The 25,692-nt window shown below is 38.9% G+C and overlaps 1 protein-coding gene across 4 annotated transcripts in view; it reads left to right on the top strand.

Moving 5' to 3' along the window:
- Window positions 1–25,692, top strand: part of vwa5b2 (von Willebrand factor A domain containing 5B2) — a 56,584-nt gene that overhangs the window by 5,588 nt on the left and 25,304 nt on the right. For 3 of the 4 annotated variants that reach the window (XR_013816750.1, XM_079819845.1, XM_079819846.1), the window contains 15 exons: window positions 2,593–2,818; window positions 4,231–4,388; window positions 6,388–6,519; window positions 8,603–8,727; window positions 8,845–9,021; window positions 9,231–9,341; window positions 14,510–14,712; window positions 18,750–18,864; window positions 19,798–19,983; window positions 20,107–20,344; window positions 21,237–21,514; window positions 21,625–21,862; window positions 21,970–22,290; window positions 22,404–22,538; window positions 22,679–22,807. Coding sequence is in view for 3 of the 4 variants with exons in the window: in XM_079819845.1 (XP_079675971.1) it covers window positions 2,593–2,818; window positions 4,231–4,388; window positions 6,388–6,519; window positions 8,603–8,727; window positions 8,845–9,021; window positions 9,231–9,341; window positions 14,510–14,712; window positions 18,750–18,864; window positions 19,798–19,983; window positions 20,107–20,344; window positions 21,237–21,514; window positions 21,625–21,862; window positions 21,970–22,290; window positions 22,404–22,538; window positions 22,679–22,807 (2,772 nt within the window). In the remaining variant the exon portion in view is untranslated. The remainder of the gene's footprint in view (window positions 1–2,592; window positions 2,819–4,230; window positions 4,389–6,387; window positions 6,520–8,602; window positions 8,728–8,844; window positions 9,022–9,230; window positions 9,342–14,509; window positions 14,713–18,749; window positions 18,865–19,797; window positions 19,984–20,106; window positions 20,345–21,236; window positions 21,515–21,624; window positions 21,863–21,969; window positions 22,291–22,403; window positions 22,539–22,678; window positions 22,808–25,692) is intronic. The other variant, XM_079819847.1, reaches the window with a different exon arrangement.

Here is a 25,692-nt window from a genome sequence, read left to right as displayed (position 1 = left end):
AGTGACAACATGTAGAATGCAACAGGACGTTTCCGAATGGGTAGTTGATGAATTTACGTAGCTGAGATGAGGAGTTAACTATCTTCAAGTCATTGATTAGCTTATTCTGTCATGATAATCTATAAATCTCTCATGTGGGAGCTGTTGTAAAATGTACAGAGCCAGAGAATGTATGCTGCATGGAGATAGAACAGGTATAGTTTAGTTTTATTACGGTTATAACTTATGTCATCTTGCTTTTATGATATGCTATTGAATTTGTGTTACGTACTGTATTGCAATAAAAGTGAAAAGACGGATGCGACAGTTTGAGCAGACTCCTAAATGTGCTCTACTACAACAACTCTTACTCTTCTCAACATGGCCTCACCCCCTTTGTTGCATGTTCCCGGGGGCATGGTTTATGGTCACTAACCAGTGAAGAAGCTTGTGTAGTCCCTACCAGCCATTTGTTGTAGTCCTTAAAAATCGATTTCTGTAAAATAAAATATCTCCCTTTGAGCATCATAACTTTGCAGGTGTTGTTTATGCTCAAATAGCAACATTACACACTAACAAAAGTTAAAAAAGTGCAATCATAATCAACCACCCCTTTAAATTCTTTTAAAGAGTTTTTAACGGCGGTAGATTCTGATTGGCAGTCAATGTTTTTATCCTTCATCAGCTGGAAAAAAATATTCTGATTCTGAAAAAGATTCCAATGATATCGTGTTGTCTGTGTCGTTACTGTTATAACTGTGGTGCGGGGTTATAGAATTACAATGATTATTAAAACTTTAGAATTACAGTTATCATTATAAATATTTAAGGGTAAATAGGCCTCCATTATTTCTTTTTACCGTTTAGATCCTTTGCCATAAGGCACTGATGCAGAGTACCTCTCCATGTCGTTTTAGAGAATAACACAACGGCGAGCGCGTCGAGTTTAAACAACTCCCCAAACGGACGAGGCGCACGCGCGGTCAGCGGAGGCGCGCGCTGCGGAGCCAGACGAAAGTATAAACAAGGCTTAAGGTGGTAAAACAAGTTTGGTCTGACTACGGTCAGACTTATAAAATACAAAAAACTGCCATATTGGCGTGCTGACTTGTTTTCTTGTTTTATCAACAATTTCCACGCATTTTTTATTGATATCGATTACGTGTCTATCGCGATACATATCATTTAATCGCCCAGCCCTAGTCCTGAGATGGTTGTTTTCATTCACTGCAAGCTATTAACTTGACATTCTTATTTAATCTTGACAAACTGTGTCATTAGCATTCCAACTTCACTATTGGACCACTGTTTATGATAAAACTTGCTTATGGTGATTTTTTCATGAAGGTCAACAGTGCAAAATCAAATGGTAGTATTTTAAATTTCAAATAGAGAAATGAGGCATCAGCTAAACAACATCCATTAGAACTATTCGTTAAAAAACGTGCTTCACACATTTACTTCATATTTCTTTAGACATTATCCATCCTTTCTATTAATTTTCCACTAAACAGAATTATTTTTCTTTAAGATTGCAATGAATTCTGAATTGATGATAACAAATTGCCAAGTATCTTCTTTCAAATGAGGTCACGGTTATGCTTATATTCCAAAAGCTTCATGAAGCAGATTAAAAGGTTGACAGTTCAATGTAATTGTTAAAGGGGGGAGGGGTGCATGGAAAAACACTCTGGTATTTTTAGGCGAGGAAGAAATTTGGACTTGTGCACTTCAGCTGATACAATCACTACTCCTTCTTTCCATCAAGAACTCTGCAAGCTTACACACACACACATACACACACACACGTTGGGTTTCCATGTTTTATGGGAACTTTCTATAAACATATTGATTTTTATACAGTACAAACTGTATATTTTATCCCCTAACCCTAAACCTACCCCAAAACACAACCCTCACATTTTTACATTATCAAAAAAGATAATTCTGTATGATTTAGAAGCCGTTTTCCTCATGGGGACCAAAATTGTCCCCACAAGGTCAACGATTTCTGGTATTATCATCCTTATGGGGACATTTTGTCCCCCTAATGTAGGGTTTACCAGGACCACACACACATGCATGATGTTCATATTAACATATTGGTCCATTTCATTATGATAAAGGTGGCAGAACTGCCGCACCATGGAAGTTATTGAAAGGTTATCTAAGCTAAGAGAAGCATGACAAGACATGCCATCGCCACTGACCTTTATTGCTGTTCTCTTGAAACACTGATCCCAGATAAAACTGTATTTTCTTTCTATTGTCACAGTTCTCAGGCACACACTACAGAAGTGTATTCGGTGTTCTCATAAATCTTGCGTTCTCTCTTTATAGTGCTTTGTACTTGTGCAGTCTGAAGTGTGCGGGCAGCATTCATTATTCCTTAGAGCTCTGTTGGCTCTATGCCTGCATTTGGATGGTCCTTATATCAATACACAGATATTTCAATTTGGGTTTCTACATTTCAGAACAGTCTTTCCGTAAAAATTCGGAATATTGAACATTATTATTTTGTGTTTTGAAACATGTTAGATTAAATACTGATATTCCAACAAGAGTTTTATTTTCCAGGTCATTGAGAGATTGTTGCACCTTTTTTCATTTCAGGTCATCTGTTGCTGGATGAGGACCTGGAGAGGAGCACTTTTATCGTGAGCACAGGACAGATTGGACCACTAGAAATGGTGTCTGTTGTCATCAGTACCACCCTTGAACTTCCTACACTTGAAAATGGTGCAATCCGCCTGGTCTATCCCACAGTGCTCACACCTATAGTCATAGCACGGATCCAACCAGGCAAAAGTGAAAATGGGGGGAAATCAGAGGAGAACAGGTAAAGTTAAAGGGTTATGAAAATTAGCCCATGGTTTACTCACCCTCAAGTCATCCTAGGTGTATATGACATTCTTCTTTCAGACGAATGAAATCGGAGTTATATTTAAAAAGTCCTGGCTAATCCAAGCTTTATAATGGCAGTGAATTGTTGTCTCGTTTATGAAGTCCATAAAAGTGCATCTATCCATCATATAACTGCTCCTCACGGCTCCGGGGGGTTAATAAAGGCCTTCTGAAGCGAAGTGGTGCATTTGTTTAAGAAAAATATACATATTTAAAACTTTATAGACTAAAATAACTAACTTTTCATTTTTGGGTGAACTTACCTTTAACCTCTTTAATGCTTCTTTGTTGTTACTACAGTAATCCTAAAAAGTATAGCCACACTTATGCAAATTCTGTCATCATTTACTCATTTAATCATTTACATTTACTTTCGTTCATCTTTTAAACACAAATGAAGATATTTTTAATGAAATCTGAGCGATTTCTGTCCCTCCACTGACAGCCCACACAACTACCACTTTGACACATCAAAAAGTTCACAAAGAAATCGTAAAACGAATCCATATGAATCAAGAGGTTTAGTACACATTTTCTGAAGAGACACAATCACTTTAAATGATTTAATTTAGGCTTTTATTCACATAAAAATCTTACAGGCTTGGAATAAGGGTAAGTTAATGATGACTGAATATACATTTTTGGGTGAACTGACCCTTTAAAAATGTGTCTTCGCATTACATAAAATATTAATCCAATTTTTAAATTCAAGCTAATCATTAAAAAAAAAGAAATCTTTTTGGTTGAAAATAAGAAAACAATAGATGTGTTTAAAACAAGGACAAACATTTTATTGACACTAATACTAAGTATTATTAATATTTACACTTTCTCGTTGTCAAATGTCAGTGAAACATGTTCATAGTTAACTGAATATGTTTTAAGGCCACTGTATATTCAAATTTTAAAAAACATACCCTACCATTCAAAAGTTTGGGGTCAGTAAAATGTTTTAAAAAATGCATTTATTTGATTAAAATACAATAAAAACAGCAATATTGTGAAAACATAATTACAAATCTAAAATAACTGTTTTCTACTTTACTTTATGTATTTTAAATGTGTTTTATTCCTGTGATGCCAAAACTGTATTTTCAGCATCAGCATCATTCAGTGTCAAACGATCCTTCAAAAATCATTCAAATATGCTGATCTGGTGCTCAAGAAACATTTCTTCTTCTTATTATTATTATTATTATTATCTATCATCAATGCATTGTAAGGATATATATTCAATAAAACACCCTTACTTTTTGCTTGATAATTCAATCTACACCACCTGAATAACAAATGGTGAATATTGTGGGTTTGACTTCCAAAGAATCCTATTTAATATTTCTCCTTCAGCCCGACTACGTGCTTTGGCAGTGTGTCTGGAAAGCAGGAGAGGATGCTGGGAGTCGGGCAGCAGTGCACACATGCTCTGCTCACAAGCTCTGCCACGAACCTCTCGCCTTATCAGCTCAGCTTCCAGCTGCTAGTTCGAGGAGCCTGTCTGCTGGCCGGTAACATTTATATCTTTCTGTTCAATCTATAAAACGTAAATCACTACAGCAAGAGCTTAAATGTAATATCAGAACATTTCTAGAGCTATGATATCTGGAGGAGGAGACAAAAAGTGGGCTTGTCTCTTACCTGTCTCTGTCCATCACAGAAGGACAAGAGCCCCCTTTTAAGAGCGATTGTACATTCACGCAGGTCCAGTTTGTGTTCTGAAATAATCCAGTTAGCGTTAAACTTGGCACGGACATCAGTGATTATGATAGACATCAGTGAGCCTGCCAGAAGGGGCCAAAGCATGTCTGTGAGGGTGTGTGCAGAACGAGAGAGTGTTTGACTCAGGCTCCGGGCCACTAGAACAGAGGAAAGAGATGGAGGCAGGGTGATATAGAGTCCTAAATCACAGTAGTGACACTGTTCTGCTCCAGAGGAAAGTGGCCACTTTGTTTCAGCCATCTTGGCTTTAATGGACATTGAGCATGACACTACAAAGAAAATGAATAAATATAAAATCTTTTGGACATTTACCATGTTAATACCATATTTGTTTGTACATGTATCAGAGTATTAGCCTATCATTTTTTAGACATGCACCATGGTAATATAGTTTTTATTTTAAATTTACCTTGTTAATATCATGAAGTACTATGTTTGGACTGCCATGTACAGTATACTGTAGTATATGAATATGGTACTCATTCAGTACCATAGTACACTAATGTTCAAAAGTTTGGGGTCTGTAAATTTGTTTGAATGTTTCTGAAAGAAAAATTATTATTGAAAATATAGTAAAGCAGTAATATTGTGAAATATTATTACAATTGAAAAAAACTGTTTTCTATTTTAATATTTATTTTTAATGTAATTTTTTCCTGTGATGGCAAAGTTGAATTTTCAGCATCGTGTCACATGATCCTTCGGAAATCATTCAAATATGATGATTTGGTGCTTAAGAAATATTTATTATTAATATTTTGAATGCTGAAAACAATTTTGCTGCTTAGTATTTTTGTGGAAACCATGATTCAATTTTTCAGGATAGTTCAAAGTTCAAAAAAGCGGAATTTACAGTATGTGAACTATTTTGTAACATTATAAGTCATTACTGTCACTTATGATAAATTAACATTTCTTTGCTAAATTATTCTTTCTTAAAGCTACACTGTGTAACTTTTTTAGTTTATTCTTAGCTAAAAACACTTAGTTCTTTCAAAAATATATGTGCTCATTAATGTATATTTACTTCTTTCAAGTAATAAAGTATTCTCGTAAGTTTATAATATGCCATTGAAAACATATACGGTAATGGGTTCGAATGCGGGTTGCCATGTTGCACCTCCATCTTGAAAGTACATCAGCCAAAGAGGGACATACCCGTAAATTCAAGCTTCGCCTTTCGCGTTTTAACACTCGATGGCACCGTGTCGAATGTGGACGAGGTCGAACTGGAAGCCATATTAATCTTGGACTAAATCAGCCACCGTAGGAGTTAAAACGAAATCGGAACTGAGAGGAAGAGAAACTAATATTCACTGGATGGTCATATACCTTTTAACCGCTAGATGGGGGAAAATATCACACAGTGTAGCTTTAAAAAAATTAAATAAAATAAAAATTACTGCCCCCAAACTTTTGAATGGCTTTAGTATATTTAAAACAAGTTTCAAAAGTTAAAACATACATATTTGAACTGATTATGAAGCCAAACACTTTGTTTTAATATCAAACTCTAACCTTTTTTGTTATAATTGATTGTTTAACTGATATGTTTTGTATGCATATCAAGATTTATATCAAATGTCGGACTGAAATGTAATTCTTATAAAAGCCATCTTCACTCAGATATTTAGGATCAGTCTTCACTTGTGAATCTGTTTTATCATAGCTTTAGTTCCCTGAGGCTTAGATGTCGAAGGTTCCCACCAATAATATTATTTTATAGCAACTAATCAAATCAGTGCTGAAATGTCATGTGAACAGACTCTGTAACCTCTTTTTATGCAGGTCTGGAAAGCCCCACCCATGCCCTGCGTGCAGACGCTGACCCCAGTGCACAGTCTGCGTCTTCAACCTACATCACACTGGCTGAGGAGCATCCATGTGATCGACATCTGGAAATAATATTACACCTTAGCGGTGAGAGCCAGGCCTAACACGTTAAATCACAAACTTGTTGGTCATTTTTGTAACACCTCCACAGCTATTTCTAGTTATAGTTTCTAGTTTCTAGTTATGCATGCCATGTGGCCAATATCTGCTTGAATGTAGAAAGACCAAAATCTCCAAAACTGTATTTCAGTAACACATTGTTTTTTCAAAGCAGCAACACATTCTGACATCATAATACATTTCTCCAGCTCTCACACACTATTCAGTGACTGACTAGAAATCCAAAAATATAGCTTTTTACACTATACCATTAAAAAGTTTGGGGTCTGTGAGTTTAAAAAAAAAAAAAAAAATTCTGTTCGCTTCACTTAGTTTTTTTAGTGGGCATGACATATTAACTCGTGGGAACGTGATAAGTCATGGTCACAAGAAAGTTTTTTCGAGGTAACGACATCCTTATGTCTTGGCTATACGATGTAAAGCCTCGAGATCCTATGTTGAGGGAACAATATATTTTCTTGTGACCACAACTTCATTATGTTGTGGGAACGACATCTATTTCTCATGGCCACAAGTTAAATGCATAAACAACCTGCAACCCATAGCAACCTGGAATTATCAGAAATCGATAGGCCTATAATAATATCCGCTCAAGAAACAGTTCTTATTTTTATCAATGTTGAAACAGTTGTGCTGCTTAATATTTTTGTGGAAACTGTGATGCATTTTTTTCAGGAATCAAAAGAACAGCACATATTTGAAATATAAATCTTTACTGTCACTTTTGATCAATTTAATGTATTCTTTGCAGAATAAAAGTATTCATTTAATTAAAAAAAATCTTACTGACTACAAACTTTTGAATGGTAGTGTATATGTAATATACACCGATCAGGCATACCTAACCTAATATTGTGTTGGTCCCCCTTTTGCTGCCAAAACAGCCCTGGCCTGATCTGTTGAGGCATGGACTCCACTAGACCCCTGAAGGTGTGCTGTGGTTTCTGGCACCAAGATGTTAGCAGCAGATCCTTTAAGTCCTGTAAGTTATAAGGTGGGGTCTCAATGGATCGGACTTGTTTGTTCAGCACATCCCACAGATGCTCGATTGGATTGAGATCTGGGGAATTTGGAGGCCAATTCAACACCCCAAACTCGTGCTCCTGAAACCATTCTTGAACCATTTTTGCTTTGTGGCAGGGCGCATTATCCTGCTGAAAGAGGCCACAGCCACCAGGGAATACTATTTCCATGAAAGGGTGTACATGGTCTGCAACAATGCTTAGGTAGGTGGTAAGTGTCAAAGTAACATCCACATGGATGGCAGGACCCAAGGTTTCCCAGCAGAACATTTCCCAAAGCATCACACTGCCTCTGCTGGCTTGCCTTCTTCCCATAGTGCATCCTGGTGCCATGTGTTCCCCAGGTAAGCGACATACGTGCACCCAGGCCAGACACATGATGTAAAAAACGTGTTTCGTCAGACCTGGCCAGCTTCTTCCATTGCTCCATGGTCCAGTTCTGATGCTCACCTGCCCACTGTTGGTGCTTTCGGCGGTGGACAGGGGTCAGCATAGGCACCCTGACTTGTCTGCGGCTATGCAGCCCCATATGCTGCAAACTGTAAAGAATACACTGTGTATTCTGACACCTTTCTATCAGAACTAGCATTAAAGGGATAGTTCACCCAAAAACCAAAATGTGATGTTTTTCTGCTTACCCCCGAGGCATCCAAGATGTAGGTGTCTTTGTTTCTTCAGTAGAACACAAATGAAGATTTTTAACTCCAACCATTGCCGTCTGTCAGTCGTATAATGCATGATGCATGATAATGTTATGCCTGATCGGTGTACGTTTCTATAACATAACAATTCATTGAAGTCTTTTGAAATCTAAATGATCAATCTAAACTTTGTACTGTCAGTTAGACTGATAATCCATCTATGCAATTTAGCAAAAGGCTAACAAGAAAAACTTTTTGACCAGCTAGAACAAAATATGACCATAATGCATCAGGTTTTATAAACGGATACTTCTTTGATGGGTGATAGAATTTGGCACAATTCCATCAATGTAATCACCTGAAAGTCACTGCCACTGTTTCCTGCAGAGCCTCACAGCCCATTGGTGATCCTAGAGAGGGGACGGCTCACATTTAGTGAATACGAGCAGCAGATCCGTGCTCGTCGTGATTTCATTCGCTGTGCCCGAAAGGATGCAGAGTCTGAGAAGAGGGTAAGATTACTGGGGTTAAACAGCATTGCTGACTTCATATTGATTGTCTTTTAAGAACAAACTGTAATTTAAAGTATTATATATTTGTTACTGCATGCGTGCATGTGCCTCCCCCAGCTGGAGTTTGTGCGGAGACGCCATCATAAGGATCTGCTCTTGAACCCGGTCCTGATGCTTAACTTCTGCCCAGATCTGCTCTCAGAACCAACAGAACTGCAGCAGGCCAGCAGAGAACTCATCTTCCTCATTGAAAACAGCAGCACAATGACACAGCACAACATCAACAAGATCAAGGTTCTTGCGACCTTCTGTATGAGCATTTGCTCAACAGTACAGTGACGTGCAGTTTTTTTCTTACTTGCTTCAGTTACTTGCTTCTTTTTTCCTCAAACTATTGTCATTGTTATAAAGCGTAGATCATCGTCTCTTTGTTGCCATCAGAAGTAAGTAGCTCATTTAAAGCAAATTAAACATGGCCCGGTGTGCTTTCATATTTTTGACAGGAGGCGATGTTGGTGGCCATCAAGAGTCTACCGAGCCGCACCATGCTGAACATCGCTGGCATCTGCTCTCCAGTCAGGCCTCTTTTCAGCTCCAGCAAGCCCTGCACAGATGTGAGTCAAGTCACCTTTATATTTATAGCGCTTTATACAATACAGACTGTTTCAAAGCAGCTTCATGATAATAAACAGGAAAACAACAATCAATGATGCAAACTTCTTCATCAAATATTAGACAAATTCAAATTCTGCTGTAAAGCAGCTCTACAAATATAACAATGTCATTATCAATTTAGTGTTGGTGCAGTCCAGTTCAATAACTGTAATGGCGGGCTCAGACTACACCATATCAGCCTGAATCTGGCACGATCCACTTGATGTATGGTGTCGTGGTGATTTGTAAGTGACAATAGCCGCAGAGATGCTAGAATTTATCATTTTATCTCATATAGTGTGTCATAGTGGACGACAGCCAACGCCGTGTCTGTGACGCTTCATGATGTCCCCATGTAACCGGTCCTATTTGACACGCTCCAAGCAGGGTTTCGGTCCGGGTTTTCTCCAGTGTGTGAGGCGGGCGTTCTAACAAGGACGCTAAAGACTGCAGCCGTTAACATCAGGGGAGTGAGGTTTACACTCACCCCCTTGAATCTCGCTCCAACTGGGTCAATGGCACCAAATGTAATCGATCCTACTCATCCTGCTCTTAAAGTGGGATTCGAACCATGGTGTCTGGCGTGGGAGACGGGCGCACTAACAAGGACACTAAAGACCGCAGCCGCTAGCGTCAGTCACTAGTGCACATCTTGAGGCCAGGGGAGTAAGGTTTACACGCACAGCTCTTACTGGCCTACGTCCATTACACTTACCCCTAAACCTCACTTCTATCTGGATCAACGCCACCAAATGTAACCAGTCCTACTCGACCTGCACTGAGCGGGATTCGAACCTTAGTCTTGGGCGTGGGAGGCGGGTGTGCTAACAAGGACGCTAAAGATTGCAGCCGTTAGCGTCAGTCACTAGTGCACATATTGAGGCCAGGGGAGTGAGGTTTACACGCAAAGCTCTTACTGGCCTACGTCCATTACACTTACCCCTAAACCTCACTTCTATCTGGATCAACGCCACCAAATGTAACCAGTCCTACTCGACCTGCACTGAGCGGGATTCGAACCTTAGTCTTGGGCGTGGGAGGCGGGTATGCTAACAAGGACGCTAAAGATTGCAGCCGTTAGCGTCAGTCACTAGTGCACATATTGAGGCCAGGGGAGTGAGGTTTACACGCACAGCTCAAACTGGCCTACGTCAATTACACTTACCCCTAAACCTCACTTCTATCTGGATCAACGCCACCAAATGTAACCAGTCCTACTCGACCTGCACTGAGCGGGATTCAAACCGTAGTCTTGGGCGTGGGAGGCGGGTGTGCTAACAAGGACGCTAAAGACTGCAGCCGCTAAAATCAGTAGCTATCACGCCTCTTGAGGCCAAGGGAGTGAGGTTTACACGCACAGCTCTTACTGGCCAACATTCGTTACACCAACAGAAAGACTAACATGTTTAATTTTTTTTCGGTCCTCCACGACAGGTTCCATAACATATGTGATGTTGACCAATAGGAGGACAGAAGCTCTTTCGTACACAGCTTTCATACATGGTGAAACAAAAGAAAGACTATGGTATTGGTGCTGCTAGGTGGAATTATTTATTTTTTGGCCTTTTCAGACAAGACAGCAAGTGCAAAACATGCACACCAAAAGTGCTAGTGTGAGCGTAACGAGTTCAATTTAGCTATAAGCAACTCTACAGAAGACAATAGCGTCACTATTCACTTTGAGTCAGTTCAATGTTGATTCAATTCAGTTCAATAATAGTGTTGATGTTGCAAATTTCGCCAATTATAAAACAAAGTCGATTCAGCTATAAAGCAGCTCTACAGAATAGTGTGGGATCATCATCCAGCTCAATTCAGTTCAAGTTTTCATTTTCATGCAATAGTGTCAATGCAGTCAAATCGATAATGCAGTATTACTGAATATTAACGGTCAGATTTACTAAACGGGGCAAATTATCGTGAGACTTCAATCAAATAAAAGGGACAAGGGGTGTGGAAAGTTCTGCAGTTGATCTAATGACAACGCACAAATTAAAGCACAAAATGGGTTAAGACATGCTTTTTTTCTGTGTGAAGTAATGGCGCACATACCAGTAAATTGACTACCACAAACATTAGTCAATTACATCCATTACAACTCATCTTTGATCTGCAAAATTACATATTTAAACACCCTTCCTGTGAAAAAAAAATTCCCCTTGCTTATTTTAGTATAAGCCGATCCATGAATATGCAAATTATCCCCGTTTCCACTCAATCAAACCAGCTTGGACTACATGATCCACTCAGCCAACTTTACTAGAGTAAACGCTATAGTAACGGAAATACGGTTTTAATTCAGCCGTATATGTTTGAAACCATAATTTTTGTGTCTTAAAGGGAAACTCTCAACAACTGCATAGGTGATAAGGTATAACTATAACTGTCCACGCCTTTTTATTGTTGTTTTTTCAGCGTGTCTTTAGAAAATCCTGACAGTAGTTTTTAAAGGGATGGTTCACCCAAAAATGAAAATTAGCCCATGATTTACTCACCCTCAAGTCATCCGAGGTGTATATGACATTCTTCTTTCAGACGAATAAAATCTGAGTTATATTAAAAATGTTCAGGCTAATCCAAGCATTATAATAGGAGTAATAGTTGCTCTGTTTTGAAGTCCATAAAAAATGCATCTGTCCATCAAATAACGTGCTCCACGCGGCTCCGGGGTGTTATTAAAGGCCTTCTGAAGCGAATCGATGCGTTTGTGTAAGAAAAATATCCATATAATATGGCTCTGCATCAGCCGTCCCCGCGCCATCACTTCCAGCGAATATGATCAAAATACATGCAAAATACTGGCGCGATCATAGATATATACATAGATTCCTCATTAGTGCCTGCGCGGATCAGTAGAATGAGGCATCTACGTATATATATCTTTGATCACGCGAGTATTTTGACCTTATTCGCCGGAAGTTATGGCGCTGGGAATACTAGATGACATTCGTCTTATAAGAGGTAAAAAAATAACATAAATACTGTTCGGTTTCTCGCAGAAACCGATCGTTTCGTGTCTTAAGACATCAATGTGACGCCACGAGCCACATGGTTTAATAAGGATTTGTATGTCTATGTGTTTTTACTCTCAATGCTCTCATACTCTAAAATATCCCCATTGACATGCATTATACGACTATCACACAACGGTTGGAGTTAAAAATCTTAATTTGTGTTCCACTGAAGAAACAAAGACACCTACATCTTGGATGCCCTGGGGGTAAGCAGATAAACATAAAAATTTCGTTTTTGAGTGAACTATCCCTTTAATGTTAAAAGAGGGTTTGCGCTGGTGCAAGCTGTTAGTAAATCTGCCCCTAAGCATCTTTTAACCCCTTACCTGTCACCCCCCTTTTTGAGAATACACATGAAAATGCACTATCCAAACTTAAAGGGCTGTAATTCAAGAATGCTTTGGAATATAGACCTAAGTTTGGTCTTGTTTTAAAGCAGACACTCGGCAGATTATTGCTGAAGTGAACACAATTCAAAATATGAAAGTATGAAAAAGTTATGGAAATTTAAATTTACTGTAAATAAAAAATACTGTACTAAATATTTTTATTTTATATAAAATATATATTTTACAAAAATGTTTTAATCTAAAATTACTATAAAATCAAAGCCATATGTCTAACCAAGTTGTGTTCCAAATTTGAAGTTGATATCACAAAAATTGAAGTTCCCATGAGATTTTGTTTAGGCGCTGTACCACAAATAGCCACCGGGTGTCACACATATTCCATTGATTGTTTTTTTGATGCATTTTTCTGTAAATTTCTGTCCAAATATCCCTTCCATCACATAATGGTCACCAAATATGGAACCCTGAGACTCAGACCTTTCCGACGATATGTGTTTTGTCAAGATTAGAAAAGATTTTTATAATAAAGTAGTTAAAATAAATGTTGTAACATAAAACATGACGATGCCCACTAGGGGAGGAGCCCGCTAGAATAATTTAAAGTACCGTTTCCATGGTAACGCAATGTCCAATTTCAAAACGGTTTTCACAGGATGAATTTTGAGTTCGTAAGCTTTCGAATGATACCTAATTTATGATAATTACTCAAATATATGATACAAAAAAAAGCCGATCAAAAAAAGAGTGCCAGGTGTCCCGCCAGCGGGACGGTGACAGGGAAGAGGTTAAACAAGTCAAAGCCAACAATGGCAAGGAACCCAAACTCGATCAGGTCACAGAAAAGGAGAAAAAAAACCTTGGGAGAAACCAGGCTCAATTTGGAGAGCAAGTTATCTGGTGGCCAAATGAATGAACATGGTGTGATTTAATTCAAGCTGCATCACAAGTCAGATTTGTAAGTTTTTCTCCAGGCTCATCTGGAGCTGTGGTAGCCAAACAAATCATTATGTTTATTTCAAGAGAAATAATTCCCAGGATTCTGGATGTGTGTGAGATGAGTTGATCTTTGAGATGTTTACCTGTGAGAGATCTGGGGCCGTCTGAATAAACTGATAAGACTAGTCTTAGAAGTTAGTCATCACATTTTTTTCTTTTAAGACTTGTTCATAACAAATTTTAAGGCAGTTACATAAAAACATTGATTGGTCAAATTTGATACTAAAAAGTAAGACTGATTGCCCCTTGACTAACCACTAGTTGGTCATGCAAAGTACTTAAGACAGAGTCTTAACATAATGGCTATGTTTATGCAACTGGCCCCTGGTGATAACAATCTCTGTCCAGGTCGCTACTACTGGTTGCCATGACGCTGCAATATCAGGTTCAAGCAGGTCCAGTGTCTGGCAGGACAAAGTGTTTTAAAACAGCGAGAGCCATATGGCACTGTCATGCATTTTACAGCATGCAATGATCAAAAACAAACTTGTTTTGCTCCATTATGCACCACTGCTCCACATCTCCATCCCACAGGGGTTTTTCAAGTCAACTTAAGCTCTATGAACCAAATGTACTATTTTTTACTAACAAAAACAAGGCTGTTGTAGGTAGATGTTGCTGATTAACACTGAAAATAATTTGTAGATGCCGCAGGTGCTGTTATTTATGATAAAGCTATGTTTAACCGGGAATATTTCTTTAAAACGTCACTGTTTTGTTTCAAGGCTAAAGGGAATTCTGCAATTCTCTCCTTCTCTCATTTCTCAGAGCACAGTGACTCAGGCATTGGAGTACATCCAAAAGATGCGCACTGACCAAGGTGGCGCTAACCTGTGGGGGACACTGTCCTGGGTTTACCGGCAGCCCATCCACCGCAGCTGCCCACGACAGCTCTTCATCATCACGGACGGAACCTTTAGCAATGTGGGTCGCGTGTTAGAACTGGTCAGGAGGAACGCCTGTAACGTCAGGTAAAACTGTAGCTTTAGATTAAATTAGCATTGAAAACACTATGCAAGATAACACCTATACTATGAAAAATACAATCTAAAACCGAAACACTTTGTTTCAGAAAAAAATAACAACAAAAAACATCTTATTACATATAATAATAATAATCCAATCAGATAATCCACTCACATCCATATTATGCTGGAAATGCTAAGATTGCAAAGTAATTAATATTAATGTCAATAGTTTTCTATAATGCTGTTTTCTAATCCTGTAATTCACAGAGCAACAAATTTACCAGCTATACACCTTTCACACCAGTGTTATTTATATTAAAACCGTTTCTACACTCTTCACATCAGCAAAGACACCTAAAACCAACTAACATCTTTAAATGGTACATAACACACACAGCTTCTGCCAATCTCGTGTTAATCTTGAGTACCTATAGAGTAGTATTGCATCCTTCATATCTCAGAAGAGTCTTTAGTTTTATCATATATTTATAAAAGACAGATACACTGTACAGATTCTCGTGGAGGAGTGCAGTGGGTGTAGCTAAAGAGTCAAGAGCACACACACACACACACACAAACACTCAATACACCATTATCCCTGGATAACTTTCGATTCACTGTATGTTCGTGTTGTTTACATTATATGCACTTACGCGCCGATTGCCAACAAAATGACTCATGACCAGGAACAAACAAACACGCTTGCAGAACTCCGTTGCTGCTCCGGGAAAACAAACTGCATCCACTGTTTCCTTAATACTGGGTTATTTGGGAAGCTGAACAAGGTTATCTTTCCCTCACAACCAAAAACACACACTTTTTTATTGACTATTTTTGATTTTGTGGGCTAAAACCAAAATGACAGCGCTGCCGACGGCTTCTGTAACCCGAACAAAGCTCTTCGATGGACTCTCGCTCTGGTTGATGTGCGCACACGCTCATCCGGGAGAACTTGTTCAAATCCTGAAGGAGTGTATTTGGTACAGAAATGTCATACGTCCAACAAATGTTTTGACATTTTGGCCATGTTTAGCATGAGAATCCAACTCTTTAACAGTGTAAATAAGTCAGAATGCATGAAATAGTATTAGACCCCCTTTTTAAGACCAGTTATAAAACTAGCTAACATCTTTAAGACCAGCATCCCAAAACCAGCTCAAAACATTTCACTACAACCCTACAATTAGTTAAACACATTTCACATCTGCAAACACCTTTATTGGATTCTTCTACACGGAATAAAAAGTGCACAGATTAAAAAAAATGCATTGTTTGCGACAATGTGAAATTCTGCATTATTATTTTTATTATTATATAATAACCCAATTAACAAAAACCCAACCATTTACATACAATAAAGCAGTAAAATAAAATACCTGGCAATAAAATATAATTAGAACAAAAATAATACATAAAACAAAAAGAGAATTAATAAAATAAAATAAAATAAAGGGGGGATGGGGGCTCAGCTTAAATGTCTATAGAGTCTGTCACTGTGATCTTGCCAAGTAAGACATGTATTGTAAGACGTATTTTGTTGATCCTGGAACAACATTCCTGTCTGAAAATGTAGTCCTAACCCTATCCCTACCCCTAAACCTAACCCTACCCATAACTTATCCCTAAAATCAGAGGGAAATGATCAGTGAATAACACTGATGTAGAAGCACCTAACTCAACTTGACATAAACTGTAAACTTGTCCCTTAAATCTGATTGGTTGATTGGAATGTCATTCCAAGATCAACAAAGATCTTGATCTGTACGTGGTGAAATCCCGCTCACCCTATATATAGAATCATTCAGTACATTATCCAAAAGGGATGCAGAAAACATATTTTAAACATTTAATATTAGCCTTTTAAACCAAGAATTACACATTTTACATCAGTAAATAAATACTCTCAAAACTAACCTCAAAGTATTAACAAAAAAATCATCAGCATCCAACATTCAAAACAAGCTAAACACTTTTCACTGCAGCAAAAGATGCTCAACACATTTCACGCTGGCAAACACTTTTGTCGCCAGCTAAACACCAGTTAAGATCGAATCAATTTTATCTAAGGCATTACCATGGCAACACCCCATGCCTCGGCAATGTATCTATTCTAAATTACAAAAAAGTTTTATTTGCCCTCCCAATAACACTGACTAATGTTTAGAGAGAAATGCTCTTCAACAAACGCACACACACACACACACACACACACACACACACACACACACACACACACACACACACACAAATATAGCTTTCATTGTACTGGAACACAGACTCGTTATTGATACTCAGTCAAGACATTTAAAAGCCTTCGACCCAGACGGAGCAGACCTGAATTCAAAACAGCCTGTCTTGTGTGTGTGTCGTCTGGATTCTGTTTCCCTTCAGACATTTAATTAGTGAAATGGTCCAGATTATTGTCAGGGGAATACTAAACATATTCAATTTTCTCTCACTCTCAATCCCTCATAGCACACTGGCAATCCATTGGAGACAAACAGAGATGTCTTGAGTCATAAGAAATCGAATCATTCACATGTATATATATATAAATTATATATATATGTATATATGAATATTTGTAATCAAAAGAGGATACGTTTTTGGTGTACATCTCACTAGCGAATCTGTGACCAGGACAGCCAGTCTTTGTGGTGTATCGAGAGCTATGGTGTCCAGGTTAATGTTAGCATTCTACCGCATAGGACCAACCACATTGAACAGGAGTAACTGTTGACGTAAGAGGAAGATGTCTCAAAGGAATGTCCAGGTACTAATCCAGATTGTATCCAAAAACATAAAACCACAGCTGCCCAACTCACAGCAGAATTAAATCTGCACCTCGACTCTCCTGTTTCCACCAAAACTGTTTGTCGGGTGCTCCATAGAGTCAATTCATGGCCGTGCTGCTATAGCCAAACCTTTGTCACTCGTGAGATGATTTGAGCTTTTGCATTATCCTGCTGGAAGTAACCATCAGAAGAAGGGTACACAACAAAAACTCAGTTACAAAACTAATGTAGGCTGTGGTTTTTAAACGTTACTCAAAGGGGCCCAAAGTGTGTCAAGAAAGTGTCCCCCACATCATTACACCACCAGCAGCCTGAACCGTTGATACAAGGCAGGATAGATCCATGTTTTCATGTTGTCTATGCCAAATTCTGACCCTACCATCTGAATGTCGCAGCAGAAATCGAGACTCATCAGACCAGGCAACATTTTTTTCCCCCAATCTTCTATTGTCCGATTTTGGTGAGCCATGTGAATTGTAGCTTCAGTTTCCTATTCTTATCTGACAGGAGTGGCACCGGTGTGTCCTGCTTCTGTAGCCCATCTGCTTCAAGATTTGATGTGTTGTGCGTTCAGAGAAGCTCTTCTGCAGACCGTGGTTGTAAAGAGCGGTTATTTCAGTTACCGATGAGATCAAACCAGTCTGGCCATTCTCCTCTGGCATCCTCAAGGCATTGTCGCTCACAGAACTGCTGCTCACTGGATATTTTTCTCTTTTTCTGACCATTCTCTGTAAACCCTAGAGGTGGTTGTGCATGAAAATCCCAGATCAGCAGTTTCTGAAATACTCGGACCAGCCCGTCTGGCACCAACAACCTTGTCACGTTCAAGAAAATTAAATCACCATTCTTCCCCATTCTGATGCTCAGTTTGAACTTCAGCAGATCATCTTGACCATGTCTTCATGCCTAAATGCATTAAGTTGCTGCTATGTGATTGGCTGATATTTTTGTTAATGAGAAGTTGAACAGGTGTTCCTGATAAAGTGGCCAGTGTGTGTGTGTGTGTGTGTGTGTGTGTGTGTGTGTGTGTGTGTGTGTGTGTGTGTGTGTGTGTGTGTGTGTGTGTGTGTGTGTGTGTGTGTGTGTGTGTGTGTGTGTGTGTGTGTGTGTGTGTGTGTGTGTGTGTGTGTGTGTGTGTGTGTGTGTGTGTGTGTGTGTGTGTGTGTGTGTGTGTGTGTATATATATATATATATATATATAGTATATTTGACTGCCCATATTATGACTTGTTTTTGGTGTTACAGGTGTTTCGGCCTGGGTCTTGGTCCTCGAGCCTGTCGAAGGCTATTGCATGGTGTTGCCAAGGTTACGGGAGGCAGTATGGAGTTTCTCCGTGAGGATGAGAGGCTTCAGCCAAAGGTACGAGAGTGCACAGCGCCCTCTACAGGGGGCAGTGACAGATCAACTCTGCTTTTATGACATGCTGAGGACAATTTGATTTAAAATGCGCTTTTACTGAAGTTAAAAATATATATGTTACTGTGTGTTATTGTTATGCAAGAACAATTAATTATATTGTTGTCAGACATGTGATCAGTTGAGGACAAAAAAAAGGAAAACTTGTTTCCCCCATTCTATATGACTACTTTAGTAATAATAACAATTATTATTGCTTATTATTCACTTATTTAACTTATATATCAATATATTACTATTGCAATAATACTATTGTATTATCAAATAAAAACAATGATTTAGACATTATTATTATTATTATTATTCAAAACAATATTTTTAATATTACTTAAATTATCAAAATTAAACAATAAATATATCAGTATATTAATTTGCAATAATACTATTGTACTATAAAAATACAAATAATTTAGTATAAGTAATAACAAATATTATTATTTTATTTTACAGAACAACAGTAAAATTACAATGCTATTATTTATGGCTGTCTTAATTTCATAATTACTTCAAAGCTTTTTAAAAAAAAAAAAAAAAAAATCTTACTGGTGGCTGAAAACAATTTAAATCTAGCCAAAATATTTAATAAACTAATTTGCAAGATGTGTAATATTTTGTGAATGATGGGCAACTAAATTACAAAAACATACTGTGGTGACACCATGATAAGTGATGGCATTACATGGTACTGAAATTCTTGAGGCATGGTATTTACATACTCCAAGGTACTAAGAATACCATGGTACTTATTCAATATACCATGAAAGTACCATGTTACCATGTCCAAAAAACATGGTAGTACCTTGGAACTTTCTGCTGAGCTTTCTTAAAAAAAATATATTGATGTGTAGTTATTAATGTTTCTATTATTCTCTACAGTTAATTAAATGTCTAAAGAAAGCTCTGGAACCCGTGTTGACGGATGTACGGATTAACTGGTATGTGCCAGACAATGTCGAGGCCCTTCTCTCACCAAATGAAATTCCTCCACTCTACCCTGGCAGCTGCCTGATTGGCTACTGCACTCTCTATGACGTATCTGGATTCAGGGCCCAGAAAAGTGAGGTGAGAGACCGTACATCACCGCACTTAGTTTCTTCTGTTCAATACATGCCAAATGAAGACATGTTAATATAAACTAAATGCATAGTTAAAGTCTTAGTTTGTGTGTGTACACTTGCTCATAAGCAGGTGAAGCCTCGTGCATGCAGAAGCCACCCACGTGGTTCAGCGGGGTCGGTTTTCGAGCTCTCTCCATCCACTTCCGAGCTCCTTCAGCCTCTGGTTCCCCCGGAGGCGCGCGAGAGAGATGCTGTAAAAGAGTGTGAGGTGGAGGGAGACTTTGAAGAAGCATTGCGGGAAATTTCTCGAGAAATCTCGTCTGAATTCTCCTGTGCACATGCCACTGATATTGCTCTCAGCCCGGGTAAGACTATGGGATCTGTTTAAGATTTAAGTGCACTGCATTGTGGGATAGCAAATAGTGTGCTTTGTGCTCAGGTTGTATGTAGTACAGAGGTTCTCAACCTTTTTGACTAAGGCCCCCACATTGTCCATAACCATATCTGAAGGCCCCCACTTACCTGATAATATATTTTAGAGCTTGGCTCTAAAAAACAATTAATAAAAAATGTCTCAAAAATATAATGTTGCTAAAAAATATTTCTTATTATCTTGTTATTTTTTATAATGAATATACATCTTTCTAGTTATGCCAAAATCATATCAAGTAGAAATTTTAAGTGAAGGGGGCCTTCAGATATTGTTGTGCACAATGTGATGGCCTTACAGTCAAAAATATATTGATGTTTTTGTTGTTTTAGCTTATTTTAATGCTTGATTTGTTTTATTTTAAATAATTTTAAGTCATCTTGAGGCCCCCTTGGAAGTGTATTGAGGGCCCCAGGCCCCTGGTTTAGAACCACTGACATAGTAGTAGTGCACAGTATACATAATGCATACTTAAAGGGATAGTCCACCCAAACAAAAACCTGTATGCAGTTTTTCTTCTGTGGAACACAAAAGAAGATGTATTAAAGAATGTTGATAACCAAACAGATTTGGTTCCCATTGACTTTCATTGTTTTGTTTGTCCATACAATAGAAGTCAATAGGAACCGAAACTGTTTGGTTACCAACATTCTTCAAAAGATCTTATTTTGTGTTCCACAGAAGAAAGGAAGCCATACAGGTTTTGAACAAAATTAAGGTGAGTAAATGATGACTGCATGTTGGATGGATCATTTTTAGGTGGACTATCCCTTTAAAAAAGTAGTAGGAGCCATTCCAAACATACCTTATGTGGGTGTTATCTACAGGTGGCGACATTGACTACAGCACCAGTGATGTGCGCTGGCGTATTCAACAGGATTCGTATGTTCAGGATCAGTACGTGTTGACACACTGTTCCCTGAGCAGCGAGAGGGTCTTCCCGTCTGTTTCTCCCCAAGCGGAGAGCTCTGTGCTGGGCATGGGCTCTCTGCCACATGGCTTGGAGAGAATAGAGCCCACTCAGGGTAGAGGCCTCTCACGCTGGGAATCTCCATGGACTCAGAACGCCACCTCTTCAGGGGACACAGATTCTGCATCAGGGAAGGTGACAGCAGCAGATGACATTGAATTCACTTCACATAGAGTAAATAGAGTTTAATGTCAGTTTGCACATAAATGTCAGGCCTAACTGGTAGTCTATGCATGCTTCTGTAGGCTGGCAAGCTCTTAGACCGTGATGAGTCTCGTCGCAGGCAGAGGGCGCTAGCTCGCTCTGCTCTGGCTGGCCGAAGTTTCTCATCTCCGCAGGGTGACCTGGACATGCACCGCCTGAGGAGGGCGTTAGAGAGGGTCTCGTTTGAGCAGGCCTTGGGGGGCCGACTGGAGGAGAGTGACACAGACACCCAAAGCCCTTCACGAGGAGGTTTATCCCAGCCCAGTCTGACTGATTCCAGTGAGGGAAAACAGTCTGCAGTCATATACATGTATGCACAGATGCATATAAAATATGGTCTAAATATTAAATCATCTTTTTCTTTTCACCTACTGCTGTCTATCCAGATGGCCTCCTGTTCCCTGCTTCCCCACTAGACTGGGACACCTTCACCGATCCTGAATGCCTGTTTTCAGCCGCTCCTCCAGGCGAGTTCCAGGCTTCAGGGGCCCAGTGTCGCTCAGTGATCCACGGCAAGCTGGGAGGACGGCCCGTATCCTGGGAGGTTCATGTGGATCTGTCCGTTTTGTGGGACACGGAGACCTCAGCAGCCCTGCCACCCAGCACCGGGCCCTGGGATGAGATTATCCACCAACTGACCGCACAATCTGTCATCACAGACTTCGAAAACATAGCAGAGAAAGAAACCGATATTGAAGTTGAAAGAGGTCTGATAGGAATAAGAGTTAAAAACAATGTTTGGTTTTGAAATCCAATTATTAACAAGCAGTTTGACTGTTCCATCCACACTTTCTCTTGTCTGGATGTGTGTTCTGCACAGGTCCTTCCAAGCGGTACAGAATGAAAGCGATCCAGACCAGCAAAAGCTGTGGAATTGTCTGCATGTACACAAGCTTCGCCACCACAGACACCAATGCAAGAAACCATCCTCAGAGCACAGATGCACGACACACAGGTACACAAAAAAACGCACATAAACACAATCTCACATAAAGACTGAGACACAAAACATGCTAATCTAACAGATACATATTTATTGATGAATGAAGAAATGAAATCCACCTGTGTGTGTGTGTGTGTGTGTGTGTGTGTCAGGTGTGCGGTTTGTGACCAGACACAATTCTCATTCTGGCAGCAGAAGACAAAAGTTGTGCTCGCTGGGATTTGGACGCCACCCTTTCAGCAGAGGCAGTGAAGAGACCGAAGATACACACACCTCGACAGGTATCTTATCAATTATATATGTATGTACGCTAGGGGTGTAACAATACATCTAGGGATGTCCCGATCAGGTTTTTTGCCCTCGGGTCCGAGACCGAGTCATTTGATTTTGAGTATCTACCGATACCGAGTCCCGATCCAATACTTCTATAATACATAAAAAAAGAATAAAGAAGAGCGAAAAAACAGATTCAGGATGTTCCTTATTTTTTATTTAATTCACCTTATTTAACCAATAGCGTCTCTGCAACAAAGTGATGCCATGCCGCACGCGTTGCTGTTTCTGTGTGGAGTCAAAAGGGTCTAACTCTGTGCCACCGCATAACTATAGATGTGTTAAAAAATAATGAGAATATATATAGATATATATCCGAGTCCTGATCGGGAGGTAACGTCCGATTCCGATCGAGTCTGAAACCACGTGATCGGGCCCGATTTCCGATCACGTGATCGGATCTGGGGCCTCATTTATAAAACTTTGGGTAGGATTTGCATCAGAAGTGGCGTACGGATGAAACATAGGATGTGCGTACGCACAGAAATATTCGGATTTATAAAACCGTGCGCACGCACATCCTACGCAGTTTTCCCTTAATAAATCACAATCAATTCTAAATGTAGCGCAGCTTTTGCGGCTTCATGTCACGCCCATAGTTGCCCATAAATAGTCCATGAAACGCCCACAAGTTAATATTCATCGAATGCGAAATCATGGCAAATACAGAGAGGAAATCAAAAAAACTTAACTTCACTCAATGTGAAGTAGAAGTTATCGTTGGCGAGGTGGAAAAGAGGAGAACAATTTTGTTTGGAGGGCACAGTGTGGGCATTACTAATTCCAAAAAGGCACTTGAGTGGCAAAAGGTTGCAGACACCTAAATGCTGTAGCCTCACAACCTCGGACCATTGCCGAAATAAAAAAAGAAATGGTCGGACATCAAAGTCGAGGCAAAAAAGCGTCTAGCGCTCCATCGCCAGAGTGTGTCTGCCACGGGTGGGGGAGAGGGGACACCGGAGCTGACCCCTCTTGATGAGAGACTGGTGGTAATTATTGGAGAATCCCTATTAATCCCTATCCCTATTATCTACGTGGAAATGGGAAATAGTTCAGTGCAAATGTAATTTCTTGCAGTTTTCTGAATGGTTGAGACATACGTAATTTATCAAAAATAAAAATAAACTAAAGGCATATGCATGAATATGATTCCGTAGCTGATGAATACATTTTTATGAATACATCTCCCTAATTATCTATCTGTCTATCTATGTGCATCTATATCTGCTCCGCCTGACGGACACATTGACGAGAATATCAGTTTTGTAGGCTGCATTATTTCGTTCTGTTTACCATATTATTTATGAGGATGAATTGCATAACATGGCAATATTATTGCAGAACATATGTCACTTTTCTTTTTGCAAATATGTGTTAATTTGCATTTCTGTTGTAATTTTCGCTTGTTTTACACTGCAGATCGATCAAACGGGTGTTCGTGTAGGCTGTTAATTGTTAGACTTTTTTTGTGAAGTCAGGTTATTTATGAGAGGCAGTATAGTCATTTCTTTTACACAACGTTCGCAGTTTCACGTGTTTCTTCCATCTGCCGACGGTGTCGCCATTTCTCATTTCACCCGTTTTTGTGCGTACGCCTGGGTCAGAGCTTGCATATATACATATATATATATATATATATATATATATACATATATATATATATACATATATATATACATATATATATACATATATATATATATACATATATATATACATATATATATATATACATATATATATACATATATATATATATACATATATATATATATATATATATATATATATATATATATATATACATATATATATATATATATATATATATATATATATATATATATATATATATATATATATATATATATATATATATACATATATATATATATATACATACATATATATATATACATATATATATATATATATATAAAAGCATGTATGTAGGCCTAATTAAAGTGAAAATGATTGATAAACACGTCTTTCGAATGGAAATAAATAACAAAAACTTTGGGTGTCTTGTTCATAATATTTATTTTCATATAAAAGTAACATAACTTAAATTACATCCAGTTTATCAGCAACAAAGCGCACGAGTGTGAATCCCGCGATATCCGCCTTTGATCTCGCAGGTGTCTGATCCACTACGAGAAGAGAGAACTGTCCGGCTTGCCTGCACTTTTTTCACTCCTCCCCTCACTGCAGCCGCCTAGTCTCGGCTGAACTTCAGGCGAGGCGAGGCGCATCTCAAACAAGCCTAATCACAGTAGAGACTGCCTCTACACCAAACACTGATCCCTAAACCTACCCGTCACTGTAACGAATTAAGTACTGATTGCCTACACCAAACTCTTTTCCCTAAACCTAACCGTCACTGTAACGAATTAAGATTGCCTACACCAAACTCTTATCCCTTAACCTACCCGTTGTCACTGTAACGAATTAAGTACTGATTGCCTACACCAAACACTGATCTCTAAACCTACCCGTAACTGTAACCAATGAAATTAGCTGCAGGGCAGGAGTTCTGACGTCACACTTGGATGTGGGCGGAGTTGGATATCCACCGCAGGCTGCAGCGAGCCCTACTTGAAATTTTGTCCGCCGAAAATGGCATTATCGGTCTCAGGCCAAAATTAAAAAAACAGCCGAAAACGTAAACCGAAAATGAAAGTCACCCGCCCCTCCCATCCGTGCACAAGCTCTTAGGTTTCACTCACGGTCAAGCTGTTATCACACGACGTGTCTGCCTATCAAAGATTAAGAATGTCAACGGTATGAGAACAAATAGAGACGTATCTACCTGAACTACCCATTGCCAGAAGCG

This window comes from Gobio gobio (assembly GCF_949357685.1).
Source record: "Gobio gobio genome assembly, chromosome: 6".
Taxonomy (NCBI): domain Eukaryota; kingdom Metazoa; phylum Chordata; class Actinopteri; order Cypriniformes; family Gobionidae; genus Gobio; species Gobio gobio.
The sequence above is the reverse complement of the archived record's forward strand: the minus strand, read 5'-3'. Positions and strand labels throughout refer to the sequence as shown.